At 60.5% G+C, this 22855-nt stretch overlaps 2 protein-coding genes across 13 annotated transcripts; both read right to left on the bottom strand.

Annotated features, from left to right (window-relative positions):
• Window positions 1-98: 98 nt before the first annotated feature.
• MRPL38 (mitochondrial ribosomal protein L38) lies at window positions 99-4649 on the bottom strand. 3 transcript variants are annotated; one of them, XM_082326866.1, is made up of 9 exons: window positions 4586-4649; window positions 4180-4359; window positions 3491-3619; window positions 3200-3408; window positions 2776-2848; window positions 2179-2224; window positions 1655-1966; window positions 1122-1258; window positions 99-751 (listed from the first exon to the last, which is right to left on the bottom strand). In XM_082326866.1, the coding sequence occupies exons 1-9, from the start codon at window positions 4641-4643 to the stop codon at window positions 615-617; spliced, it is 1281 nt and encodes a 426-aa protein (XP_082182992.1). In that variant the 5' UTR covers window positions 4644-4649; the 3' UTR covers window positions 99-614. The 3 variants fall into 3 exon arrangements, with proteins under 3 accessions (XP_082182992.1, XP_082182993.1, XP_082182994.1); XM_082326867.1 differs by having other exon boundaries at window positions 1655-1813; XM_082326868.1 differs by lacking the exon at window positions 99-751 and having other exon boundaries at window positions 1229-1349.
• A 1448-nt stretch (window positions 4650-6097) lies between these two features.
• Window positions 6098-22723, bottom strand: FBF1 (Fas binding factor 1). 10 transcript variants are annotated; one of them, XM_082327071.1, is made up of 31 exons: window positions 22671-22723; window positions 21117-21235; window positions 20757-20784; window positions 20017-20058; window positions 19602-19692; window positions 19125-19185; window positions 18542-18592; window positions 18259-18403; window positions 17645-17725; window positions 16779-16898; window positions 15757-15910; window positions 15397-15530; window positions 14845-14947; window positions 14305-14700; window positions 13570-13665; window positions 13177-13271; window positions 12949-13007; window positions 12134-12178; window positions 11908-12042; window positions 11615-11715; window positions 10968-11174; window positions 10352-10459; window positions 10100-10269; window positions 9694-9812; window positions 9444-9566; window positions 8861-9046; window positions 7936-8112; window positions 7607-7744; window positions 7369-7501; window positions 6885-7039; window positions 6098-6284 (listed from the first exon to the last, which is right to left on the bottom strand). In XM_082327071.1, exons 2-31 carry the CDS (start codon window positions 21117-21119, stop codon window positions 6201-6203), a joined length of 3540 nt encoding a protein of 1179 aa, XP_082183197.1. In that variant the 5' UTR covers window positions 21120-21235; window positions 22671-22723; the 3' UTR covers window positions 6098-6200. The 10 variants fall into 10 exon arrangements, with proteins under 10 accessions (XP_082183197.1, XP_082183204.1, XP_082183203.1 ...); XM_082327078.1 differs by lacking the exon at window positions 22671-22723 and having other exon boundaries at window positions 6885-6994; window positions 21117-21380; XM_082327077.1 differs by lacking the exon at window positions 22671-22723 and having other exon boundaries at window positions 10100-10239; window positions 21117-21380.
• Window positions 22724-22855: the final 132 nt, after the last annotated feature.

Genomic DNA, 22855 nt, shown 5'->3' with positions numbered 1-22855 from the left:
GGCTGCCCCTCTGCCCTGCACCCCGCTGAGCTCCCCAGCTCCGCGCAGCTGGCCGGGACACCAAGCTCTCCCCAACAAAGACAAGGCAGCGCCGCCAGCGTCGCTCAAAGTGTGTTTTATCAGACCCATCTCTTTAAGAGGACAGCAGAAATGAAAGCTGACGCAGTCCCGAATCGCAGCGCTGTAAGGGGAGGAAATCCAGGCTGCCTGGCTCTGCTTGCTCCATAAAGAGGCAAAAGGAGAAGCATGAGCCCTGCAGAGAAGCAAGGCAGGGCCTCTCGGGGGGCCTCTGCCCTGCCCTGACTGATCAGCTCTGCTACAGAATCAGTAGCAAGATTCCAGCCTGGCCACGGATTCGCTTTCATCCACGAACGTCCCCTTCAAGCACCCTTTGACCACACAGCTGCCAGCGCCTCTTGCTCCCAGCTGCGCGCTTCCCAGCACTGCCAGCGCAGGGGAACTGGGAGCCGAGGGGCTGAGACTTTGTCGTTTCCCTCCAGAGGCGCAGGCGGCTCCCAGCTGCACGGCTGTGTGAGTGCAGGGAAGCCGGCAGCCCCATCAGCCTGGCCGGCACCGCAGCCCGCACCAGAGCGCCTCGGGAGGAGGCCGGGCCCCTAGTAAATGCCGTAGGTGGGCTCCGTGGTGTCTCGGTATCTGTCCAGGTACCTCAGAGGCTGGTGGCGCGGGAACTTTAACTGCGGAGGGTGGTAAACGGGCGGCCGCACGAATTCAAACACAGGCTCTCTCATATCTGTAAAGGGGTGACACAGAACGTCAGCAAGACGGCTCAGATCCGAACCCCAGGCCCTCTCCTTCGCCAGCAAGGGCCCCCGTGCGCACACGTGGTCAAGCACGCCCTGATGAAGGCTCTCTTGGCGATATTTTCAATTGTTCATTCAAAATGGCCTTCTAGAGGTTGTTTCCTCAGACTGCTGTTAGTTTGGCGGAGGATGGCTCGCTAAGCACCTGGTCTGGGCTGTAACAGACCCCAGGCAAGGGCCAGGACCAAGCAAGAGCCTACAGCCGGAGCTCGCTTCCCTGACCCTGTGCGGTACCCGCAGGGCCGTGTCCCAGCCCACCAACGGGCCCCCTCCCGCACCCCCGCACGCTGCGTTTCTTACTGAGAAGCTGATGGAAGACCCAAGTAACGGAGCTGTCCCACTGACACTGGAAAAACGCCAGCCCTGCTGGGGTCATTGCATCCTCGTGCTTTCTGTAGAAGTCAAACGTGCTAAAGGTTCGCATCTTCAGGCTGTGGCTGGAAACAAGACAGAAGCACAAGAGCCGAGGTGAACCTCTTCTCCTGCAGCACTCTGGTAGGCAACCACTTCCCCACATCATCCCAGAGTCTATAAAGCAGAGGTGGAAAAGGAAGTCACCAAAAAAAATGTCCCAGCTTCTCCAGCTCTGTGCCCATTTCTGCCCCAGGCAGGAAAAAACCACTTTTTTAACAGCCTGGTTTAAAGCAACAGGCCTCCGCAGTGCTTGCAGGGCTGGGACCGTGGCTCCAGGTGACACACAAACTCAAAGCAGCCCTGAACAGCCCTGCAGATTAAAAGGAACTGCTCTCCTACAGCAGTAACAAACATATCCTCACAAGCAATAACAGCCCAGCCAAGCGAGTGTGCAATTGCCCAGTGAAAGCCTGAATTACCACGGCACCGGCCGAACATCCTCGCTGAAATCTATGGGGCAGTCTTGCTTGAAGAGGAGGAAGACGAAGCGATGGTAGCCAGTTCCCATGGCAGGGAAGGGGGGCAAGTAATGACAGATCTCCTTACCCGACTTGACGTCATTGCCTGGGATGTTTGTCCTGCACACAAAGACGTTTACGTCACCATATACCCATTCATTTCCCTCCATCAGGACCAGCAGATTCACCCAGGATTGCAGATCACTCTGTGCTACGTTTTGACGTGACTTACGCCCTGTTTGACAAGCGAGCAGATGGTAGAGGCTGCTTTCACTGGAAGAAAAATCACAGCCAGTGTTTTGAATGCCAAACAGCAGCAACACCCGGAACTACTGCAGCTTTAGCAGGACCCAGAACACGGCTAAAGAAGCTAGCAGCAGGAGCACCAGAAAGAGCCACGGAATGGTCTTAGCAAATACTTATTCCTGAGCTCTGGGAGAAGAGTTTCTGCTAAGCAGCACGCGGCTCTGATGTGCAGTACTCACACCAGCCAGTGGAGGTACTCCGAGTCCGTGTCTCTTAAATGTCCATCTGCAAATGCACACAACAGAGAAAAGCGGCTTAGTGACAACCTGGTGTTTGCATCAACCCCAAAGCGAGAACGCCCAGACCCCCTTTGAACGGAGGGGGCAGCTCGAGACCTCCCAGCATTCCTTTCCGAGCAGAAAAGTAACTCGTTCTTATAGGACTGAGCTTAAAATGAGGAGCAAAGAACTCCACAGATGTAATTCCAAGGTTAAAAGGACTTCTTGGTCAGCTGCTTCGCCTCACTGTGCCTTGGCTTCTCTGGGTGAACAGCGTCAGCTAACCTACCTCCCAGGCAGACGGCTGAGAGAAGAGTTTGGGGGTCAGCAAAAGATGGGCGTCAGGGAATTGCCCCCACTACATCGTGACACAGGTCCTATTGCGTCACTGTCCCATCTCTCAACGGCTACAGGTTTGGGGAGGCTACAGCCTTTCCTGGATACGTAATACCTCCCTACTTAGAAGATACCGTGCAGCCAAAAGAAACAGGAGCTAACCAAAAGCAGAGTGAAACAACCCCGTTTAAATGAGTTCCTTTTAAAGAACCTGCTACTCACCTGGATTTGTGAGCAACAAAGTCCAGAGGGAGCCTTTATCTGCCTCATATGACACTGCAGGGGGACTGGAAGCCTAAATGAGCAACACAAAGAGAATGTAAATCACTCAAACAACAGGTTCCATGAAGACCAGGTCATGATTTCCAAGACAAAGAATATGAACTGGGCACGGCCACGCCACCCGAGTAATCCAGCTCCACCTGGAGAGGCCCCCGGAGCGTTAATAGACATCAGCCTGCCGACAGACGACAAGCCTGTCGCAAAGCTCTGTCCTTATCGCATCCACGAAACACCTTTCCTTCATCGCAGAGGAAACGCCCCTGTGAAAGAAATCCCCCAGAACGAACAGTGCCCACAGAAGCATCTGCCCAAACCACCCAGGCTCCCCGTGGGGCTGAGGTTGTTCCCAGCTCCCCTCACGCACCTCTGACGGAGTCACGATGTTCCCATAATAGACCGGTACGAGGTGCTCGTCTTCTTGGCTGTACTCCACCCCCAAGGTAACCCAGGGGGTGAACGTGGCCCCCTTGAACAAGTCACGAAATATCCCGCAGTGCTGCGCCACGCGCTGCTTGTGGAACGGGCCGCTGGTCTTCTCCCACTCAGCTCGGACTTCGTCGAGGGGGATCAGTGCTGCAAGGAGAGAGAAACGCTGCAGGAGGCAGCCGGGGACCCAGAGCGGCCGGGGCAGGGAGGGAGGTGGCGGGGCACAGACCAGTCTGGAGCCGCGCTGCTCTTTCCATCTCGGCATTCTGGCGGTTCTCCCTCAGGACCTTTTTTCTGTCCTTGATTTCCTTTGCCCGCGACGGCTTATCACGCACTAGGCTGATGTCAGTCTTTGGCTCTTCAGAGAGGGGTGAAAAAATCACAGACGTGAAAAAATCTGAATATCGAAATACCCAGACACAAAACCCCCGCGAAAGGTTAGAGAGTGTGCGAAATAGACACAAACGTCAAGACGTCAGAGACCCGATTCTGCCACCTCTGCACCTCTGCTCCCTCCTCCTCCCCCAGCTGATCGCACCCCCAGACCCCGAGGTTTGCCAGCTGGCGAGCAGGTCCGCTCTCGGCGGCTGCTCTGCAGCCACGCTGTATTATCTCCAGCCGGTCTGAAGCTCTGGTTCCGGGTCTGCTTTCTCTGAAACTACTGGGGTTCCAAGGAATCACTTCTTTACTCTGCCCCCCGTCTTTTGGCAGGTCCTGGCCACCCTCCCTCCTTCCAGAAAACTGCCATCCCTGTCCCCTGAGACATCTGCGCTCTGCAAGCGTGTGCGTCGGAGAAGGGCCAGCCTCGTGCCAAAGCGCCTCCTCAGCTCTCTACAGGGCGGGTTTTGGGGCCCCCACAACAGCTTCCTTCGCCTCCAGCAGTAAAACCCCGCGGGGCGCAGCTCCTCCCGCCAGTACCCGGCTGGGGGCTCGTGTGCTGCCGGTAGGTCTTCCACCAGCGGGGCTTCCTGCTCTCCTTCTCCGCCAGCCTGAAGTAGCGAGTGAAACTGCGGTATTTCTCCAGCGCTTCCAAGTTGCTGACGTCAATATCCTCGTTGGGCATCGGCCCCAGCGGGGCCGCCCGCCTGCAGAGCGCAGCTGGAAGCGGAGAGAGTTCCCGTTTTATAGAGAGCAAGAAACGAGGCCGAGAGCGCCCGGGAAGAGCGGGAGCGCGGTCCCGGGCCGGAGCCTCCCGGGCCGCAGCCGCCCGAGCCGGCCCCGCCAGGGACGCTTGGGGAACCCAGGCGCCCCAGAGCTCTCCCCCGCCACCCCAAGCCCACGGCCCACCCGCGGGGCACCCGGGGCTCCCCGGCCCGTGTCTCACCGGCCGTGCCGAAGGCCCGCCCGCCGCGCAGCGCCGCGCTCAGCAAGGGCGCCGCCATGGTGCGCGCCGCCCTCAGTGGAAGGCCCCCGTTACCATAGCGACAGGGGCCGCGCCGCGCAGGGCCTGCCTTGGAAGGCCCCCCGCTGCCATAGCAACGGGGCCGCCCCGCGCAGTGCCTGACTAGAAACGTCCCCAGAGCGACGGGCTCGCCCGCCGCCCCGGGCTCCCCACCTCCGCCCTTGCTCCCCTCTGTCCCCGGGCAGATCCCGCTGACGGGAGCGGAGCGGCCCTGCCGCCACCCCGGGGCAGCAGGGACGGGAGGTGAACCCGGCACAACAGCCAGGCTTCTTCAGAAAACCACGGAGTCAGAGAATGCCCGGAGCTGGGAGGGAGCCCCAAGGGTCATCGAGTCCAGCTCTGTCCCTGCACAGGACAACCCCAAATCCACACCGTATGGCTGAGGGCGTTGTCCAAATGCTTCTTCAATGTTGTCAGGCTCGGTGCCGTGACTCCCTCCCTGGGGAGCCTGTTCCAGTGCTCCACCACCCTCTGGGCGAAGAACCTTTTCCCAACGTCCGACCCAAACCTCCCCAGCATCTCTCCCTGCCCTTCCCTCGGGTCCCACCATTGATCGTCAGGGAGAAGAGATCAGCGCCTGCCCCTCCTCTTCCCTCGTGAGGAAGCTGTAGACCGCGATGAGGCCTCCCCTCAGTCTCCTCTTCTCCAGGCTGAACAGACCAAGTGCCTTCAGCCGCTCCTCGTGCGCCTTCCCCTCCAAACCCCTCACCATCTTGTGGCTCTCCTCTGGACGCTCTCCAGTAGCTTTGCATCCTTTTTGTACCGCGGCGCCCGGAACTGCACACAGTGCTCGAGATGAGGCCGCACGAGTGCAGAGCAGAGCGGGACCATCCCCTCCCTCGCCCGGCTGGCGATGCAGTGCTTCATGCACCCCAGGGCACGGTTGGCCCTCCTGGCTACCAGGGCACGCTGTTGGCTCATGGTCAACTTGCTGTCAACCAGAACCCCCGATCCCTCTCCGCAGGGCTGCTCTCCAGCCTCTCCTTCCCCAGTCTGTACATACATCCAGGGCTGCCATGTCCCAAGTGCAAAACCCAGCACTTGCCCTTGTTAAACTTCATCCGGCTGATGACTGCCCAGCTCTCCACTTTGTCCAGATCCCTCTGCAGGGCCTCTCTGCCCTCGAGAGTGTCAATGGGCTACCAAATGACCCAAAAAGGAGAAGCTGGAGCTGCCTGTGAGCTGTGGGACATGCTGGGGGTGCTGGGGAACCTCAGCACAGCCCCACGGCAGAGCCGTGACAGCTCGGCCAAACCTCTGCGATCCCCCCAGACGCCCTGGGCTGTCACAGCCCAGTGGCAGGCAGCTGCTTGCCCACGGGCCAGCGGCACTCGCCCTGAGGGATGGAGGCCAAACCGTGGCTTCCCAGCCCGTAGGGATGGATTTCACACTCTGAACGCTCCGGGATTGTTTTTAAAGAGAAGGGAGAGCTGGGATTATTTATTGTTTGTTTTCCTCCTCCGTGGGGAGGGCACAGCAGCCTCCTGCAAGGACGGACCCAGCCGTCCCACGGGTAGCGCGTGGGGACGCCACCTCCTCAGTCTGACAGAGATGAAGTGTTGTAGGACGCTTTCTTCAGGGTCTCCAGGAAGAACTGCTCATCCTCTAAGAAATCGCGGTCCTGAGAAGGGAGGGACGGGTGGGATGGATATCAGAGTGCCACAGAAACGGGGTCCCAGTCCAGGGTGTCGCTCCTCCGTGAGGGAAGTATCCCAAGCCCTCCTTCACGCAGCGAGCGGTGGGCAGGTACCCATCCGCGGCACCTCCTGGGGCGTACGGGCTCCCCCCAGAGCCACAACCTCACGCTCTGAGCGAGACCCACAGGGGAAGCCTCAGCATCCCCGCAGGGGAAGGACCCAGCAGGGAAGCAGGGGGCTGACGGGAAAGGCTGGGGACATCACGAAGCCAGAGTCCAGCAGAGCTGGCTTCTCCCACCCAGGGATGGGGTGAGGAGAGGGGCAACCCCATCGAGCCAAGGACGATGTCCATCTCAGGTTGGACATCGAGCCAACCCAAGACAAGCTGTGAGGATCCTTGCTTCTGGCATCACTCCTCTAGGTGCCCATGGCTTCTGCGAGCCCTCCCAGCCCAGCCCTGGGGCTCAGTAACCATCTTAGGAGACACCGCCCTGTGGCTATCCGGCCCGCATCAGGCTTCGCCCAGCCCTGCTCCCACCCAGCTGGTTCCAAGCCCCTTCCAGCCCCGGTCCCCGGTGCCTCACCTGCTGGGCCCTGTGTTTCAGCAGCAGCAGTTTGGCGTAGAGCTCGGTGGGGCCGGCCATGGCCAGGGTTTCCCTGCTACCCCCTGGGCTGTGCTGAGGAGGCGGAAAGCCTGGAATGAGAGCCCGAGCGTGTGGTGCCGCCACCGTTAGAGGAACTGCGGACAGAGACAACAGAGCATCCCTTTTTTTGCTGCCTGCATCTCCCTGCAGCAGGGTCCTCCCCAGTCTCCCAGTGCAAACGGGCTGTAACCCACCTACCTCTCCCCTCCTGCCCCTCTGCCCCCTCCTACCCCCCGCCCTGGCTCAGAGAGCGCCGCTGAACTCCTTCAGAGGCAGAGGCGGCCAACACCAAATCACATCTGGGGTTTATAAACCGGGGAACTGAAACAGCCCCCAGGAACACCCCAAGCCTCCCGAGAAGTGGAACACGAGTGCAGCTGCCCCCAGCACATCCCTCCCATCAGCAGCACGCAGGAGGCCCTACACAGCGTGCTGGAGAGGCCTTTCGTAGGGGCACCGAGGTCCTGGTCTGCGGTCAGCAGCATCACGGGGTTGTTGGGCAGCTCCTCGCGTAGCTGTTCGAGCTGTCTCCTCTGGTGAGCCATGCTCAGCCGCTCCTGCCCCGTCCCCCGGAGAAAGGCAGAGAAAGAAGCCGTTGGCAGAGATTCAGGTCCTTGGCACGGCAGCCCCAGACTGACAAGGGAAAGCGAGGGGGTATTCACCTGCTGCAGACGCTGTTCCTGCTGCTTCAGCTGCTCCAGGTGCTGCTGCATGACCTGCAGCTTGGTCTGGTGCTCAGACTCCACCCTGCACGCCTCCCGCAGGGCTCGCTCCCCTTCCTCGTACTTCTGGGACGAGAGCTGCAAGGCAGAGCGGCTGGGGAGGCTGGGGACAAGGACCCTCGCTGCCCTGGGGCAGGGCTCCTCTGTGCATCCCCTTATCCCCCTCCCAGGACAGGATTAGGATTCCTGGCTTCAGGAGGGGTGTGAAACCCCGGCTTTGCTGCCGGCCCGTGTACAGCTGTGAACTGCAGCGCAGATGCTCCGCTTACCTTGGTCATGCTTTTAATCTCCTCCTCCCGCTGCCGGATGCGCAGTGCGGCCCCGTTCACCTTCTCCTTCTCCAGCCTCAGCTCCTGCCAGGCCTCGTCCAGCAGCTCCCTGTCCCTCGCCAGCTGCTCCTCCTTGGCTTTCAGCTCGCGGCCCCGGATCTTCAGCTCTGCCTGCTCCTAGGACGGGCACGGGGGAAAGCAATGCGTTACCTGCCCTGTCCTGGACACTCGCTCATGTCTTCCCAAGTGAGGGGAGAGATCTGCCCCCGTTTTGCTCCTCGCATGTGCCAGTTTGGGGTGCAGAGCAACACCAGGTGCTCAAGCAGTGCCCTCGTCCGCCCACCGCTGGGGACCGGGGCCGGCAGAGCTGGGATCGCACAGACACACACTCCTTCCCCAGAAAGGACGGAGCCCCTCACCATGTTGCACACCCTAAAACACGCTCAAGGCACGGCAGTTTGTCAGCAGTGGAAATATCCAGCCTGAATGGTTATTTTCCACCCTGGTAGTCCTTAAAAATGCAGCTCTGCTGCACTGTCTGTGCTACGCATCCCCTCTGGACAGTCCCAGGGGGAACAGCACTGGCTCTGGACACGTCCCCATGGCACGGGGAGGCTTTGCCTAACCCGCCATGGGGGTTTCCTCTCACCGGACAACGGAGGCGGCTGCGCCTGGTCTGGCTGCCCAAACCCCTTCACAGGTACCGGCGAGGGACAGAGGTGACTGATGCGTCAGTCAACACCTAAAACAGGCCGGTGGAGGCTGTTCCTGGAACAGCCTGATTCTCACCACCCCAAGTGATGTCTCTGACCTCTCTGTCTTAAGCACCTGAAGGCAGCTCTGAACGTCTCCCCAGTGCGCAGGACCCATCCGTGAGCCTGCCAGGCGGTGCTGGAGGCCACGGCAAGGGGCTCCACTGCGGTACCTTGGCCAGGCTCATGATGGTGCCCTCTCTCTGGGAGTCCATCTGCAGGGCTCGGTCCATGTCGCGCTCCATCCGCTCCTTGCTCAGCTGCTGCTGGGTGTGAAATTCAGCCCACTCGGCCGCCAGCTTCCGTCGCTCCTCCGAGCACTTCTGCATCACCGACTTCTGCTCCTCCAGCAAAGCGCTCTGGAGGGCGTCGTGACAGAGGAGAGGGAAAGCACCAAGTCCCATTTGCTGTAGGATTTTTCTCCTTTAACCCATCTCTGCCACTAAACCCCACACAACATCTAGAGGCTGGTCCAAGCCCATGGCGCCTGACGTGAACCCTGCATGGAGAGCTCTGGCCCCACGCTCCTCGAGGACCAGCGTGCCTCACGCACGCACACAGCAGCCTCTCGCATCTGCGCGCCAGAGGGTCGGTCCGATTGCGATTCACCACGCGACCGGGCGTGGGATTGAGGAGGCAGAGGAAGGACGCTGCAGCCCAGCACCCAGCTCCTTCCTCCACCACACGCTGCCGCGCGGTCCCGGTCAGACTCACGGGACATGTGAAGAACACCTGGAGGTGTCCGCCCCACCTCACCTTCGCTCTCTCCAGCTCTGCTCGCTCCATGGAGAGCTGCTGGGTCATGACTCGCCGCTGCTCCTCCAGCGAGCGCTGCAGCGATTCCACTTTGGATTGCTCCGCCGTCGCCCTCCATCGCTCCTGGGTTCGGACACAGAGGACAGATGCCGTTCACAGGCTCCAGGCCAGGGACAGCCAGCGGGCAAGACATACACCCCAGACCCAGACAGGAGCGCTGACCTGGGCAGAGGACACAGCGTGGGCTCACCTGCTCCAGCAGCCGAGTCTGCTCGCCCAGCCTGGCCTCCATTTTAGCGATCACCTCCTGGAGTCGGCTCCGCTCCTCCTCCATGTCCCTCTGCTGCTGCGACAGCCTGTCCTGGAGCACTGGGGAGAGGGCCATGAGCAGCACGAGGTGGGAAGCCCCCCTCTGTCCATACCATATTCATGGAAAAACTGCACGCATTTGTGCTCACCACCTTCTGCACATCCCCAGGACACTGTTTTGTGAAGGGGAGACCCTGAGATGTCCAGTGACCAAGGCAGGCGAGGCTTTGACAGCCTCGGCTCCCAGCCTCTGGCTGACTCGGAGCAACTTCTCCCTGTTTTCTGGGTGTCCCCAGCCCCGGCAGGGACCCTGCAGCTGTTTTGGTACAGAGGAACGGCAGACGTACCCTTGAGCTGTTTGTCCCGCTGCCGTGCCCCCATGGCCAGCTCCTGGGAGGTGGTGTGGTGCGTGGCCTCCAGCTTGTGCGAGAGGTCGTGCAGGTCGCTGGAGAACTTCTCCATCTGCTCGATGACACCGTTCAGAGACCTGCGGAGAGGAGCGAGGGGAGGGTCACCCCTGTGGGACACACTTCACCTCACCGCGATGGAGAGGGGGATGTGTGGTGGGCCAAAGGGGATACGATGCCGGCTGCCGGTACCTGGTGTGCGAAGTGGCACTGGTCACCGCATCGATCTCCTGGTCTTTCAGCCGTTTCAGCCGCTGGAGCTGCTCTTCGTGGTCTTTGCGCATCTCCTGGACAGACACCCTGCAAGACACGGGGAAGGAGCCCACCACGGGCTGTTAAGAACCAGTCCTCCCCGTGACGGGCACCGTGGAAGAGGCCTGGTTGTCGGGCCGAGAACCAGGTCCCAGGAGCTGAGCTGGTACGGTGGTCTGTCACGGGGCATCCCACCGACATTTGGGATTGACCACATGTGGGGGTTACAGGCTTCTCTACCAAAAACTGATTTCTTATTGACCCAAACTATGTGGACATCAGTGACTGACTGACCTGAATAAAAGGGATTTGGGGGAGATATAAAACACTGGGTTCGGCATCTTTCAAAATACAATGCATTCACTCTGAAACGATGTCTCCAGCCAGATCTCCCTGTGTCCACCAACAAAGCAAATCCCCATTCCAAAAGCCACCGAGCTGCCCACAACCCAGTGCTTCGGGAGTCTGATTTCTCCTTTCACCGTGTCCCCGTTCCCTGGTTTCTTTGCCAAAAAAGGGGAACTGGCCCCACGCGTGCCGCTCGTGCCGCTCTCACCTCTGCAGCTCTCGCAGCCGCTCCAGCTCCAGCGCGCTCTGCTGCTCCAGCACGGCCAGGCGCTGCTGGTGCTGCGCCAGCAGCTCTGCCCGCGCCTGCTCCGCGTCCTGGCTCTGCGACAGCAGCTGAGCTGCCAGCTGCTCCTTCTCCCGCCGCAGCCTCTCCTCCCGCTGCCCGTAGGTCTCCTCCACCATCTTCACCCGGCTCCTGCCCGGAGAGGTCACAGCAAGGAAGAAGTGTTGCTTTCATGGCAATACCCAGCACTCTCCACCCAAAGCGCCCACAGGGATTTAGGAGCAGGTCGGTGTCGCTGTGTGCGTGGGGAAACACGCAGACTCTCCGCAGTCTGAGCCCTGAACCCCCCTGCTACTGCCCCGTGCGGTGCCCTGGTTGGGGACGTGCTGGCAATGGGACTGCCCTGTCCTCCCTGTCACCCGTGGGACAGCGTTGGCGAGAGTGGACCCCCACCTTGGCTCACCCATGGGGCTGCTCTCTGCCCCCAGCAGGTCCACATCGACATGGCCCTGTGCCTGCCCACCCCAGGGATGGATTTGGGAAGCGCCCCAGCACTCCCACCCCAGGGGAGATGGACAGGGCTGCAGGCAAGGACCTGACAGAGGAGGGGAGCACAGGCGAGAGCCTGGTACCTGTGGGCACTCTCGAGGAGATCCAGGTCCTCCTGGTGCCGCTGCTGGAGACTCTCCAGCAACAGTTTGTGCTGTGTCTGCTCCAGCTCCAGCGTCCGGACCTGCCGGGCACCCGGGGAGAAGGTCCTTGTGCTGCCCTGGGGACAGAGCTCCCAAAGCAGCACCTGGTGGTTGTAGGCACCTCTGGACAGGGAGGTTTCTCCTCCCTCCTGGTGCTATTTGGAGCAGACATGGCCCCTTCTCCTCCCCCTGAGTCACCCGTGGTCCCCCAGCCAGCAGGCGATGGGGCTCACCTGGCTCTCCAGCTCTGCCACACGGGCCTGGGCGCTGAGCAGCGCTGCCCGACAGCCTGATGCATCCTCATAGAGCTGGGCCGCGGGAACCCCCAGCCTCCTCTCATGCAGCAAGCCCAGGGCTGGGGACTCTGCCTACGGGGATGGAGAGAGAAGATCAAGGCCCTTCAGGATCAGTGGCTTTGCGGTGTGGCCACCAGCCCCCAAAGGAAGGCACGTGCCTCACCTGCAGCTGCGGGGCAGCCTGGAGATGGGCCCCGGGTGTGGTAACCTGCGGAGACACAGGGATGCTCTCAGGGAGGTAAAGCCTTGGGGAGAACATCTCCTCCTCGCCTGGGAATGGCGATCCATCCCCAGCCTCCTGCAGTCCCTCCTCCACCCTTCCCCAGCCCAACCCTGTTGCTGGCCTGGGTCCCTTCTCCCCAGGTGACACTCAGCAGCCCCTGCCCCAGGCACAAGCACGCTGGGCTCTTCCTTCTCTGGGGACAGACTCAGGGAGAAGAGCAAGAGTCCTCTGGGAGACAGCGCGTGTCCTGCCACCAGGGCAGGGCCAGGAGGCCCAGCGAGAGGCGAAATGGAGGCTTCAAAGGCCAAGCAAGAGCTTCCCTCTCTGTCAAAGGCTCTAATTCCCCTTCAGTTGTCTAAAAACAATCTCAGAGCATCTTCACCACCATACTGGGGAAAACCAGCTGAAGAAAAAGTCCTTTATCAACAGAAGCCTCTGTTGTCTAGTTAATATAATATATATATGCCTGGGGAGCTATGTAAGCGCTGCTCAGGCAATGCAGGGCTGTAAATGCACATGAATTACAAAGCATCCATAGCACATCCACTTTGGCCTGATAATACGACTTGTGGCATCTCGGGGCTCTCCAAACACTTTGCCTCCACGAACACATGCTCCCAGAGGTGCAAAGCAGGGCACATCCTTCCTCCTGCCACGGGGGCACGGGCAGAGCTGCCCAGCAAGTCGGCAGGGGAGGGCTGGCGATCACCACCCCGACCGCACGTCTCCTGGGGACGTGGGAGCAGCAGACCCACCTGAGCGAGCGGGGCAGGGCCCTGTGTCTCCTGCTTTCCTGGGAACAAGGCCGCGGGGACTGAAAATTGAACAAGTCCACGATTCAGACAGGGCAATGGGAACCATCCCCTCCCAGAAGGACTCAGGCCAAGGGCAATACTGTGGCTCCTGCTTTTTTTTTTTTTTGCAGGGCACGGGGACTCCCTCTGCAACCTGCTGCCCAAACCACCCAGCCACACGAAACGCACCCAGGGTGCTGGTGTCTCTGGAGGGATCCCCCTTCGCGGGCTCCGATGGGGGAGCTGAGGCTTGTTTCGCGGTGCTGAGCCAGGGGACCAGCTGCCTGCGCGGGCACAGACACACGAGCGATGCACAGCAGTGTCACAGCTCAGGGCGAGGCGCACAGACGTTATCCTGCTTGGCATTTCTTTAAGTTTAAAGCTTGGCTGTTCCACTGTGATCAAACAGGCAAGAGCCTGACGACCCTTCAGAGCTGCCTTCCCTCCCAGTTACAGAAGTCCCGGACCAAAGCGATCCCTGCTGGCTACCAGCTCTCCCCATTCCCCCATCTCACCCACGCAGCTGCTTTCTGCAGGAAATCTCACCCGCGGAGGACACCTGAAACGCGAGGGAGGCCTTACCCGGCGCCGTCTGCGCTGGCTGCCTTCTCCTGTGGGGCAGCTGCCTGCTGCGGTGCTCCTGCGGAGGCGGCTGGCTGGCTGCAAGCAGAAAGCATCCTACGTGGGAGAGCCGAGGCGATGAAAGACAAGATCCTTTCGCCCAGCATCAGTCCCCGCCTCGCCGGTGAAAGCCTCTGTCCCGCTCAGATGCGGCAGGATTCGGCCTTTTGGCTGCAGAGGGAGCAAAGACACCCCAAAACCTCCCCCACCCACCGCTGCATCCACCCCCCGCCCCTGGGCGGCCGCAGCCCCAGCTAACACAGCCCTGCCCACGATACGCGGCTGGCTGCAATCCGCTTCCGAGCCCCATTGGAATGGCACCAGTCTGAACCCGTGTCTGTGTAAACCCAAACTGGAGGAGGCGGTTTGCCTGGAACTAAGAGGAATTGAAGGGGAACGAAGGCAGGAGCGGGGAGCACGGGGGGAACCTGTGGGGACGTGCTGGCCCAGGACAGCTCCGCGGGACGCGGGGCAGTGTGTGCAATCTTGGCCACAACTGGAAGGAGAGCCCAGAGGTGCAACGGGACCGTGGGCTGGATCAGCGGGAGAAAGCCCCCGCGTTATTACCCCAACCTGAGACAAGATAGTGCTCAAAATCAATTTCTTAAATCTGAGCCGAGGGTTTCTGAGAGGTCCTGCTGCAGCAGCTACACGTGGAGCAGAGGGGAGCACTGCAGCCATCAATTGTGCCTTTACCTGATGGGAGAGTGGGGATCCGGCCCTTCGCCTGGGGCCTCCGAGGGCCTGGAACTTCTCTCCTGGGCCTTCGCCTGGGCTTGGGCTTTCTTGCGAGACAAGGCAGCGCTCAGCCAGTTCTCCTCCTCCAGCGGGTCGGGTTTAGCCACTGCCTCCTCCGCAGCCGGGAGCTGGGCGGTGGGGCCGGGCCGCCTGGCTGCAGCAGGGCTGGGGTAGCTGACCGCGGGACTGGCCTTTGCTGGAGACGGCGGCTCCGAATCCATAAAATCCTCATCTTTCAAGCCCAGCCAGTCGCCTCCAGCCCTGCTGCCCCGCACAGGGCTCCGGCTGGCTGGAGGAGGAGGTTTGGAGCGGGGCTCCGGTTTCGGTTCGTTGCTGTTCTCAGCTGAAAACCTGCTGCAAGGAGAAGCAGTCGCATACCTGCCTGCGAGGGGACCCCGGGGACCCTGCCTGCGAGGGGACCCCGGGGACCCTGCCCGCTCCGCCGCAGCGGCAGCGTGGCCGGTGGCTGGAGCCACAGAGGCACACAGAGCGCCGTACCTCACCGACTGCCTTCTCGACAGCCGGCCCTCAGGCGTGGAGGCCACCGTGGGCTGGTATGCTCCAAAGACAAAATCCTCCTCATCCCATTCCTCTTCCTTCTCTGTTCAGACAAACAGCCTTAGGTCAGCGCCCAGAGGAGCAGCTGGCTGCAAAGACAGCAGCCCTCCTCCTCCTCCTCCCCTGCAATTCCCATTGGGATCGCTGCCTCTGGGAAAACACAGCTGGAAACACCTCCCCTGGAAACCCGCAAGCAACATGCCTCCCCAGGGCGGCTGGGAAAAGCGTCCTTGTTGGGAATCAGCCCATGTACGAAGGCAACTGAGTCATGGCTACTCTGCAAATGCCCCAAGGCTGCCTCTGGGGCAGAGCACCACTCTTTTGCATTAGCCACCTTCCCCGCTCCGCACGCTGACTGAGAGCCCATCAGCCACCCTGCTCACCGCTACAGAAAGGGTGTTTCCCCTGCGAGGGCATTAGAAATCAGTCTCGTTCTCCCAAGCCAACGCTGTCACCTCTGAAGACCGTCCCAGCATCCCTGGCGGTGCTCACCTGGCTGCCTCTGGTACTTCTTATCCAGTTTGAACTCCCTGCGCTCTCCCGTGCCTGGCTGTTCCAGGATTTTGGCCACAGAGCCTCGTCCCAGCAACTCGTCCAGCTTGGAGCGGGCTGGCCGGAGCTCCTCTCTGTTGGGGACAGAGCGGCAGATGGGTTTCTCCGAGAGGCAGGGCTGTTCCTCGCCACGCAGCCTTGCCAAGGCGCTCTGGCTCTTCTCTGCGCAACGAGGCTGCTCTTGCCCCTTTCTGGGACCCAGAGGCAGAAGCTCCAGCATCCCCCACCCAGCACGGTGGCACCATCTCAACGCACAAGCCATCCCCTGCTTTACTCCCACTGCCTCTTCATCGCCCTTACTCTTCTGCCTTCTTTCCCTGCTTCTCGTCTCCTTTTGGGCCATTGCCAAATCCCAGTGCATCCATCAGGTCGTCACCATCGTCTTCAAACGTGAACTCCTCCCTCCTCCGGACTGGGGCCACCGTGTGCAGGGGCAGCTGGGGTGGGGGTGGCTCTGTGGATGGGATCACACACGTAGGAGGTTTGATCAGGGCTTTGATTTTTTTTTTTAACAAGAGATCAAAGCAGCCCTGCCTCCTCTTATCTCTCTGGACCATTTACAAAATCATTTTTAAATAACTCTTGTCAGTGACCAAATCTCCCAGCAAGTGACAAAGCGGCAACGCACTACTGCCTGGTCTGTGGCCACGCATCCACTGACGGGACATCGCCGCCTGTCACTGCCGCTGGGCTTTCCAGCTCTGGCTAACAGCAGGAGCCTTTCCAGCTTTGCAGGTTTCCAGTCAGATCATTCCCGCCCCGCTTCGCCCAAAGCCCCTGCTCCACCAGTGCACCTTAGTCCTTGCCCTAACCCACCAGCTGCTGCTTGTGTCCAGAGCGGACTGACCGAGGGGAACAGCAATTTTAGGGGTCTATCAGACCCATCAGCATCCCCGCTGCAGGAACGAGAGGGATGAGTGCCTGTAACACAGCCACAGCGCAGCTGGATCCCACCCAGAGGTGCCCCAGCTGTGGTTCGGCACGGACCGGCGATGCTCTCAGCCACCCAAATCCTGACCCAGAAAACTTGTTCTCGTTCGGCAGCAGGCAGAACAGGCTGGCTGAGGCCAGAGGTAAGACCTGAGCCTCCGCTCCCAGAAAGGAAAGGTCCTTCTGTAACCCATGGCACGCTGGAAATACCAAGCGCTCGGCGAGCTGTGTCACCATTAACCCGTCACCAAGCTGCTCTGTAAATGACCACGCTGGTTAACGAGAGATGGGGCTAGGTGGCTTTCCACTGAATCACTTCGGACCTCACACAAACTAATCCAGGCTGCCGATTCAGTCAATACAAAGAGGATGCATCGAGCAACCCTGCTTACCTTGCTCTTTGCTTGGCTCTGGTTTTTTCTCGGAGCTGCTTTTAGTGCCTGCTGGAGCTGGCTTCTTGGGAGCATCCCGCTCCTCATCCGATAAAAGCCCTGCCAAAGGATCATCTAAATCTGGGAATGACCCCGTAGGGGTGGGAAAGGAGAACAATAATAAAGCAAACAAAACCAACGTTATTTAGAAGAAGAGGTCTGCACTAAGCCAAGCACTATCCCCCACCACGCGCACGTGGGGAGAGGAGACCCAATCTGCCCAAAGCCCTGAAGGCAGGTTCTGCAGCGCCTGGCACGCCCTGAACTCAAGATTTACATTCTGTTCAGTTTTTCCACATTTTCTTTCTCCTCGAAGAAAATAACTCAAAATTTGGGTGCTTTAACGCTGGAACGCTGTTTAGGCAAAGAAAAAGGGGAGAAGAAAGCCCACTTAAATCGCCTAAAGCCCATTAGTGATTTTAAGAGATGCTGATCTTGGTTAAAGCACAGGCTTTGACGACCAGATCTCAGCCGTGCCAGGAAACCGCCCCCGTTTGGAAGTCGGACAGAATCCCCCCGCCGACACAAGGGCGCCCAAGCATTACAGACCGTCCTTAAAAACCAACCCGCACGCGAAAATGCAAACGCCCCCAGGAATCGTCTCCCACCCCCGTCCTGGGGGAGACCTCAAACACAGAGCTGTACTTTCTTTTCCTTCACCTCTGGAGGATTAGATTTGCACTGCCACGGTGGGGGTGGAGGACTCCGTATCTCATTAACCAGCCAAGCCTTCAGTTAACAGAAGAGGCAAGCTACGGGCAAAGAGCAAGGGCAGAGTCCTCAGCTGCCCCCCCGCGTCGCTGTGCTGAGGTGAAGCGATGTCCTACCTTCAAAGTTAAATTTCTTGTACTGTCGGGAAGCAGGGGGGGATGAGAGCGGCTTCTTCTCCGCCACAGGTACAGACGCTCCTAGAAAGAGAGGCCGCGGCTCTCAGAGACAGGGCACTGCAGAGATGCCCCCCTCCCACCCTGGCAGCAGCCCCCTAAAAGCACGTATCGCGACGCGCAGCCCCCCGCGGGGTGGGAATCTCTCTGGAGGGGTCTCCTTGCAGACAGAGAAGGAGAGAAGGGCCTGGGGAAGAGCAGGGCAGGCTGGGGACCGGCGTGTTGTAAATGAAGCCCCTCTGGCTCTCCTTCCACGCAGAGCAGGCAGATCCCTGGCCTTTGACCTGCACCAGGGAACCCAAACGGGGTTCGGCGGCAGGCGGCAGCGTGGCCGTTGCGGCTGCCGATGGTACCACACCACGCCAAGAGGCCGGGCCAGGGATCTCCCACGGGAGAACGCATGGCCAGAATAACGCTCTGTGTCTGGGTCAGCCCCAAACAGGACCAGGAAAAGGATTTTAGGAACAAATCCACTTTTTGTTCCCTATCCCAGAAGAAAATACCCCTTGCTCATTTGGAACCAGGCTATGAAAGGAAGAGCAGAATCTCCTTTTCACCTTTCTCAGGAGCCAGCAGCTTCCCTGTGGTTTTTACTGCTCCTCCTGAGGAGTCACATTTCCCAGGACCTTTCACGGTTGTCTTCCCTGGCCCAGGACTGCGTTTTGATATTCCCAGGAGATCAGCTTCCATGTCGTCCATGTCCTGGAAAGCAGCAGGATGAGGACAGGAGCAGGGTGAGCGCTGCTAATGCCTCAGCGCTGCTCCTCCCTTTGAGGCTGGTGCTGGAGGCCATGGCTGCAGCCCACGGTGGGCTGAGATGAAGGACATTTATGCTCTTACCTTCAGGGTCTGCAGCAGAGCTTGCGGGTCTGCGTCGGAGGCACTGGACCCCTGCATGCCAAGGAGGGCAGAGATCAAAGACAAGCAGACCTTGGAAACTCCTCACTCCTTGCTTCCACGCTCCAGCCCCTGGTTTTCCTCATTTTACGGAATGGAAGAATACGTGCCCAGCTCCTCCTGGTGTCCCCCTCACTGGCAACCTCCCCGTGCCTCAATTCCTTTGCTGAGATCCTGCTGCCTCCAGGAGAAGCGTCAGGAACACCCAGGCCATTGCTTTGGGAAGGGTCCTTCCTACGACGCTTCATCCGAAGCGCACCCAGGAAGGCCGGGCTGCGGCACAACGTGGCTTCGCTCCCTCTCATCCAGGGGACCTGCAGCCCTTCTCCCGCCACCCACCCGCTCCCCCGTCCCATCTTCCCCACCCCACAGAGATGCCAGAGAGGGGTCACCTCTTCAGCCAGACTTCGTGGTTTACCCCCGATATCCCACCGTGACTTGGACGGGGTGACACCGGGGGCAAGCCTGGCCTGGCTCAGTCCCAGCCCTCAGGACACCCAGGCTCTCTCCCAGAATTTGGGCTCACCTCTGCAGCTTCGATGCCCTCTGCAGTGAGTTTGCTGAAGAAATCCTCCTCTAGAAAGGACCTGTGACACAAGCCCGGGGGGTTAGCAGCACCACACGTGAGCTCGGCACAGCGGCCCTGGGGACAGCCAGGCCAGGCGGTGGAGGGGACCACGCGGGTGCACCGCGGCAGCCACATCGTACAACAGAAAGCGAGGCTAAAATAGCACTGAGATAAAAGACAGGAGTGCTGGGCCTGCTATATTTAAGCAAGCGTTATAAGGGAGATTTACAGATGTACAGGGCTGGGGGCACCCGGCTCTTGCTGGAAAGCTTCAGGCTCAGGCTGCCAGTTCCCCAAGGCATCGCAGGTAACTCGCCTTCCCAGGGAATTGCTGTCGGGGCAGGGAGCGAGGTGGAGGAGCCAAGGACAGGGCAGTAGGACTGGGGGAGCACAGGGAGCTCCAAGGGGGAGAGGCTGTGTCTGAATGGCACTCACTTCTTGCTGGCCTGCGAGCTGGTGCCCCGGGCTCTGCCACCGCTGCTCCCGGCCAGCTGGGAAGCTCTGGCAGACTTAACAGGGGTTTCATCTGGAAACAAGGCAGGGAGAGATCAGGGTGATGGACACGGGCATGTTCCTGCCCGAGGCACTCCCAAGGGGGATTTGCTGTCTTCTCATGGACCGCAAAGGCCTGTACTCAGCAACAAACTTCACTTCGCCTCCCCAAACCGACGTCCAGCCTCTGACTGTGGGAAACCCTGCTCCCCCCCGCTCCCTGCTCCATCCCCGCTCACAGCTGGAGCCCCTCGGAGATCAGGGGCTGTTGCACCAGCACCTCCTGCTCCCAGGAAGGGAGTAAGGGCACAAGGATGCTGGATGCTGCCCTTTCAGCTGCAAAGAAGGCTCGTTTTACCATCATATCCCAGGAGGTCACCAAGCATGTCATCAATAGAGCCTGAAAGGAGACAAATTAAAGGTGTTGAGGCAGGTGAGCTCACCAAGCCGGTGTAGAAAAGCATCCAATTTCAATACGGCTTGCTCTTTTGAGATCCCACAAGAATAAAGGTTTGGTTTCAAGCATCATTAGCGTAAGGCCTTCTGTGCTGGTCTACGGAGAGCTGCCACAGCCAGGACTCGATCCAGTATTTTATGGATGTAAGATTTGGCTTCACTTAGCCAGAAACAGGATTTCTTTATCAGGCGAGCCAGCTGCTTTCCGTTCAGTTAGTTGCTGGCCACAAGCAGCACCTAATCTGTGAACTCCCACCCTGCAGTATCTCGGAGCCCCTGGGCAACCCCAAAAGCATTGCTTCAGTGTCAGGGGCTGCAGGAGGCCTCTAAACAAGCAGCGAGGGAGCAGGTGAGGGGAAGAACCAAAATAAATGCGTATATTCTCCCCTGGATTTGGGAAAGCCCCCAAGAAAGGCATATAGGACCCCAATAAGCAAATCTACTTGATGTGAGAGGCAGGTGAACCTCGCTGGTTCAGGAATGACACCATGCGCTCAACTGCAGCTTCCAGACAAGGACCACGAACAGTTCAGTAGCCAGGACTGCCACCCGGCCCCAGTGTCCCCCCTCCTCCGACCCACGCGTTCCCAGCAGATCAAAGCGCCTACGGACAGCGAAAGGAAAGCATGCGAGTGCACGTACCTCTTAAACCCTTCTTGGGTTTTGTAGCCTATGGAGAAAGACAAATTCCCTCATTAGAAAACAAAGCAAGCCTGACCTGGACTTTCTCAAAGCACTAAAGCCAAAGGAAGGTTCCTCCAGAGAACCCCACAAGCGCCGGTGATGCTCTCCTCCCGCCCACGTGCTTGGGAACCGGCACGCGAAACGCCGGGCAATCACAGAGATATTTACAGCTTTGGAGACACCAGCGAGCCCAGCCCCTCCTGCCCGCCAGCCCGGCAGAAGCCTCCAGCCCTCGGGATCGCTTCTGCCTCCGAACAGAGGTGCCAGAGCATCAAATCTGGATTTCCCGGGCCTGCCTTCGTACCGTGTCGCACTCACCATCGCAGGATCCCAGCCTTCCCCTGCTCCAGCACGTCCGTTCACAGACTCGTCCGATCTCCACCTCCGCGGTGCGGGGGGACCTAACGCCGCGGGTCACATCCACGCCAACCTCCCGCCTGCGGGGAGAGGAGGATTTCCCCGTTCGCTGTTAACAAACGTCCCTCTCCCGCTCGGGGCCCCTCTGCAGCGCGCCGGGCTGGCTCCCTGCCGCTCGGACCCCTCCGAGCTGCTCTAGCCAAGGCTCGATCTGAGTCTTAAAAACAACCCCTTATTCCCCAAAACAGCCTTGAACGTCACGCCGGCACCAAGGAATCGCTCTGCAAAACAACCCGAGAGGGAGCAAGTGCCACCCGCCGTCCCCCACGCGTGCTGGCCCGAGCAGGGAGCCCAAGGGTGGCTCCTGCTGGCCCAAAGCCCGGAAAACACGGCGGGGGGCCGGGGAGGGAAGAGGGAGCCTCCCCTCCTTGGGTGCCCGGGGCCCGGGGCCCCGGGGCGGGCGGGCCGGCCGCAGCGGCGGGGCCCGCGCAGGAAACGGAGCGGAGCCGGAGGCGAGGGGCGCGGGCGGGACGGAGGGACCCCGGCCCCGCGCTCCCCGCATCCCGTTGCCATGGCAGCGGCCGCCCTCCCGACCCGCGGCATCCCGGGCCCTGCTGCCCCCAGCGCCGCGCCCGCAGCAGCCCCCGGCCCTGCCCGCAGCGTCCCGCTCCCCCCGCTCCCAGCACCCCGCACCCGCAGCTCCGCAACCCCCGGCCCGCAGCACGCCCGCCGCGGGAGGCCGCAGGCCCCGGCCCGGGGAGGCCCGGCCCCGCCCGTCCCTTCGCGGGGCGATGGGAAATGTAGTCCCCGCCGGGCTCGGGGAGGGCCGGGAGCCGCAGCCCCCGGGAGCCGGGCCGCGGCGGCTCCGCTCCCCCCGGAGCTTGCGGGGGGAGCCGGGGCGGGCCCAGACCCCCCCCGGGCACCTCGCACCCCGCCCCGGGGGCCGAGAGCCGCAGCAGGGCTGTGCCGTTCGCCTCGGGGGGGCACCCCGGGGGACGGGGCTTTTGCTCCCCCCAAGACGTGCCTTCGAAGGCAGCAGGCTGGCTTTGGCGCAAATCATCAGCCGCACTGGGCTCTAAAGCCCTGCCTTGGCGTGTCATTGATAAAGAGCCATCACGGTCCTGCTTTCGAGGCACCCAGAACCCCGCTGGAGCAGAAGGCGCCGGCCGGAGGCCAGGGACCGGGGCTGCAGCTCCAAAGAGCTCCCGTGGGCCAGGAGAGCAGCGGCCACCGCTTCCAGCCTAGGAGGTGGGAACCCAGGCCGGGCCCGGGAATCCCAGGAACACCGGGAATACCCCGCCTGGGAGGCTGGAACCCGGGAACCCCCCGCCTGGGAAGGCTGCGTGGCACAGCATCCCGGATGGTTCAGTAGATGAACTTGAACCAGTGACCACTGCTCCAAAGGGGCCAGGTTTAGCAAATCCAAGCCCAGCAGCCTCCGCAGCAAGGGGCGCTGGCGCTGCTGGAAATCAGAAACATCAGAAGTTCAGGTTAAAAAAAAAAGCTCACACTCACCGCAGCTGGGTACAGGACAAAGGCAGCCCTGCTCCTGCCCTGATCGCTTGTACTTGAGTTGTTACTTCTAGAAAAATCCCTGAAGAAATGCCTGTCTTTGAGATTTTATACCCTGCAGCCCCATCTCCCAGTGGCTTTCACCACGCAGGCTGCCAGCCCGGGCGGCGACACGGGCTCCTTCTGAA

Source organism: Platalea leucorodia (genome assembly GCF_965183815.1).
Source record: "Platalea leucorodia genome assembly, chromosome: 14".
In the NCBI taxonomy this organism is placed as follows: Eukaryota; Metazoa; Chordata; class Aves; order Pelecaniformes; family Threskiornithidae; genus Platalea; species Platalea leucorodia.
This window is presented reverse-complemented; position numbering and strand designations above follow the sequence as displayed.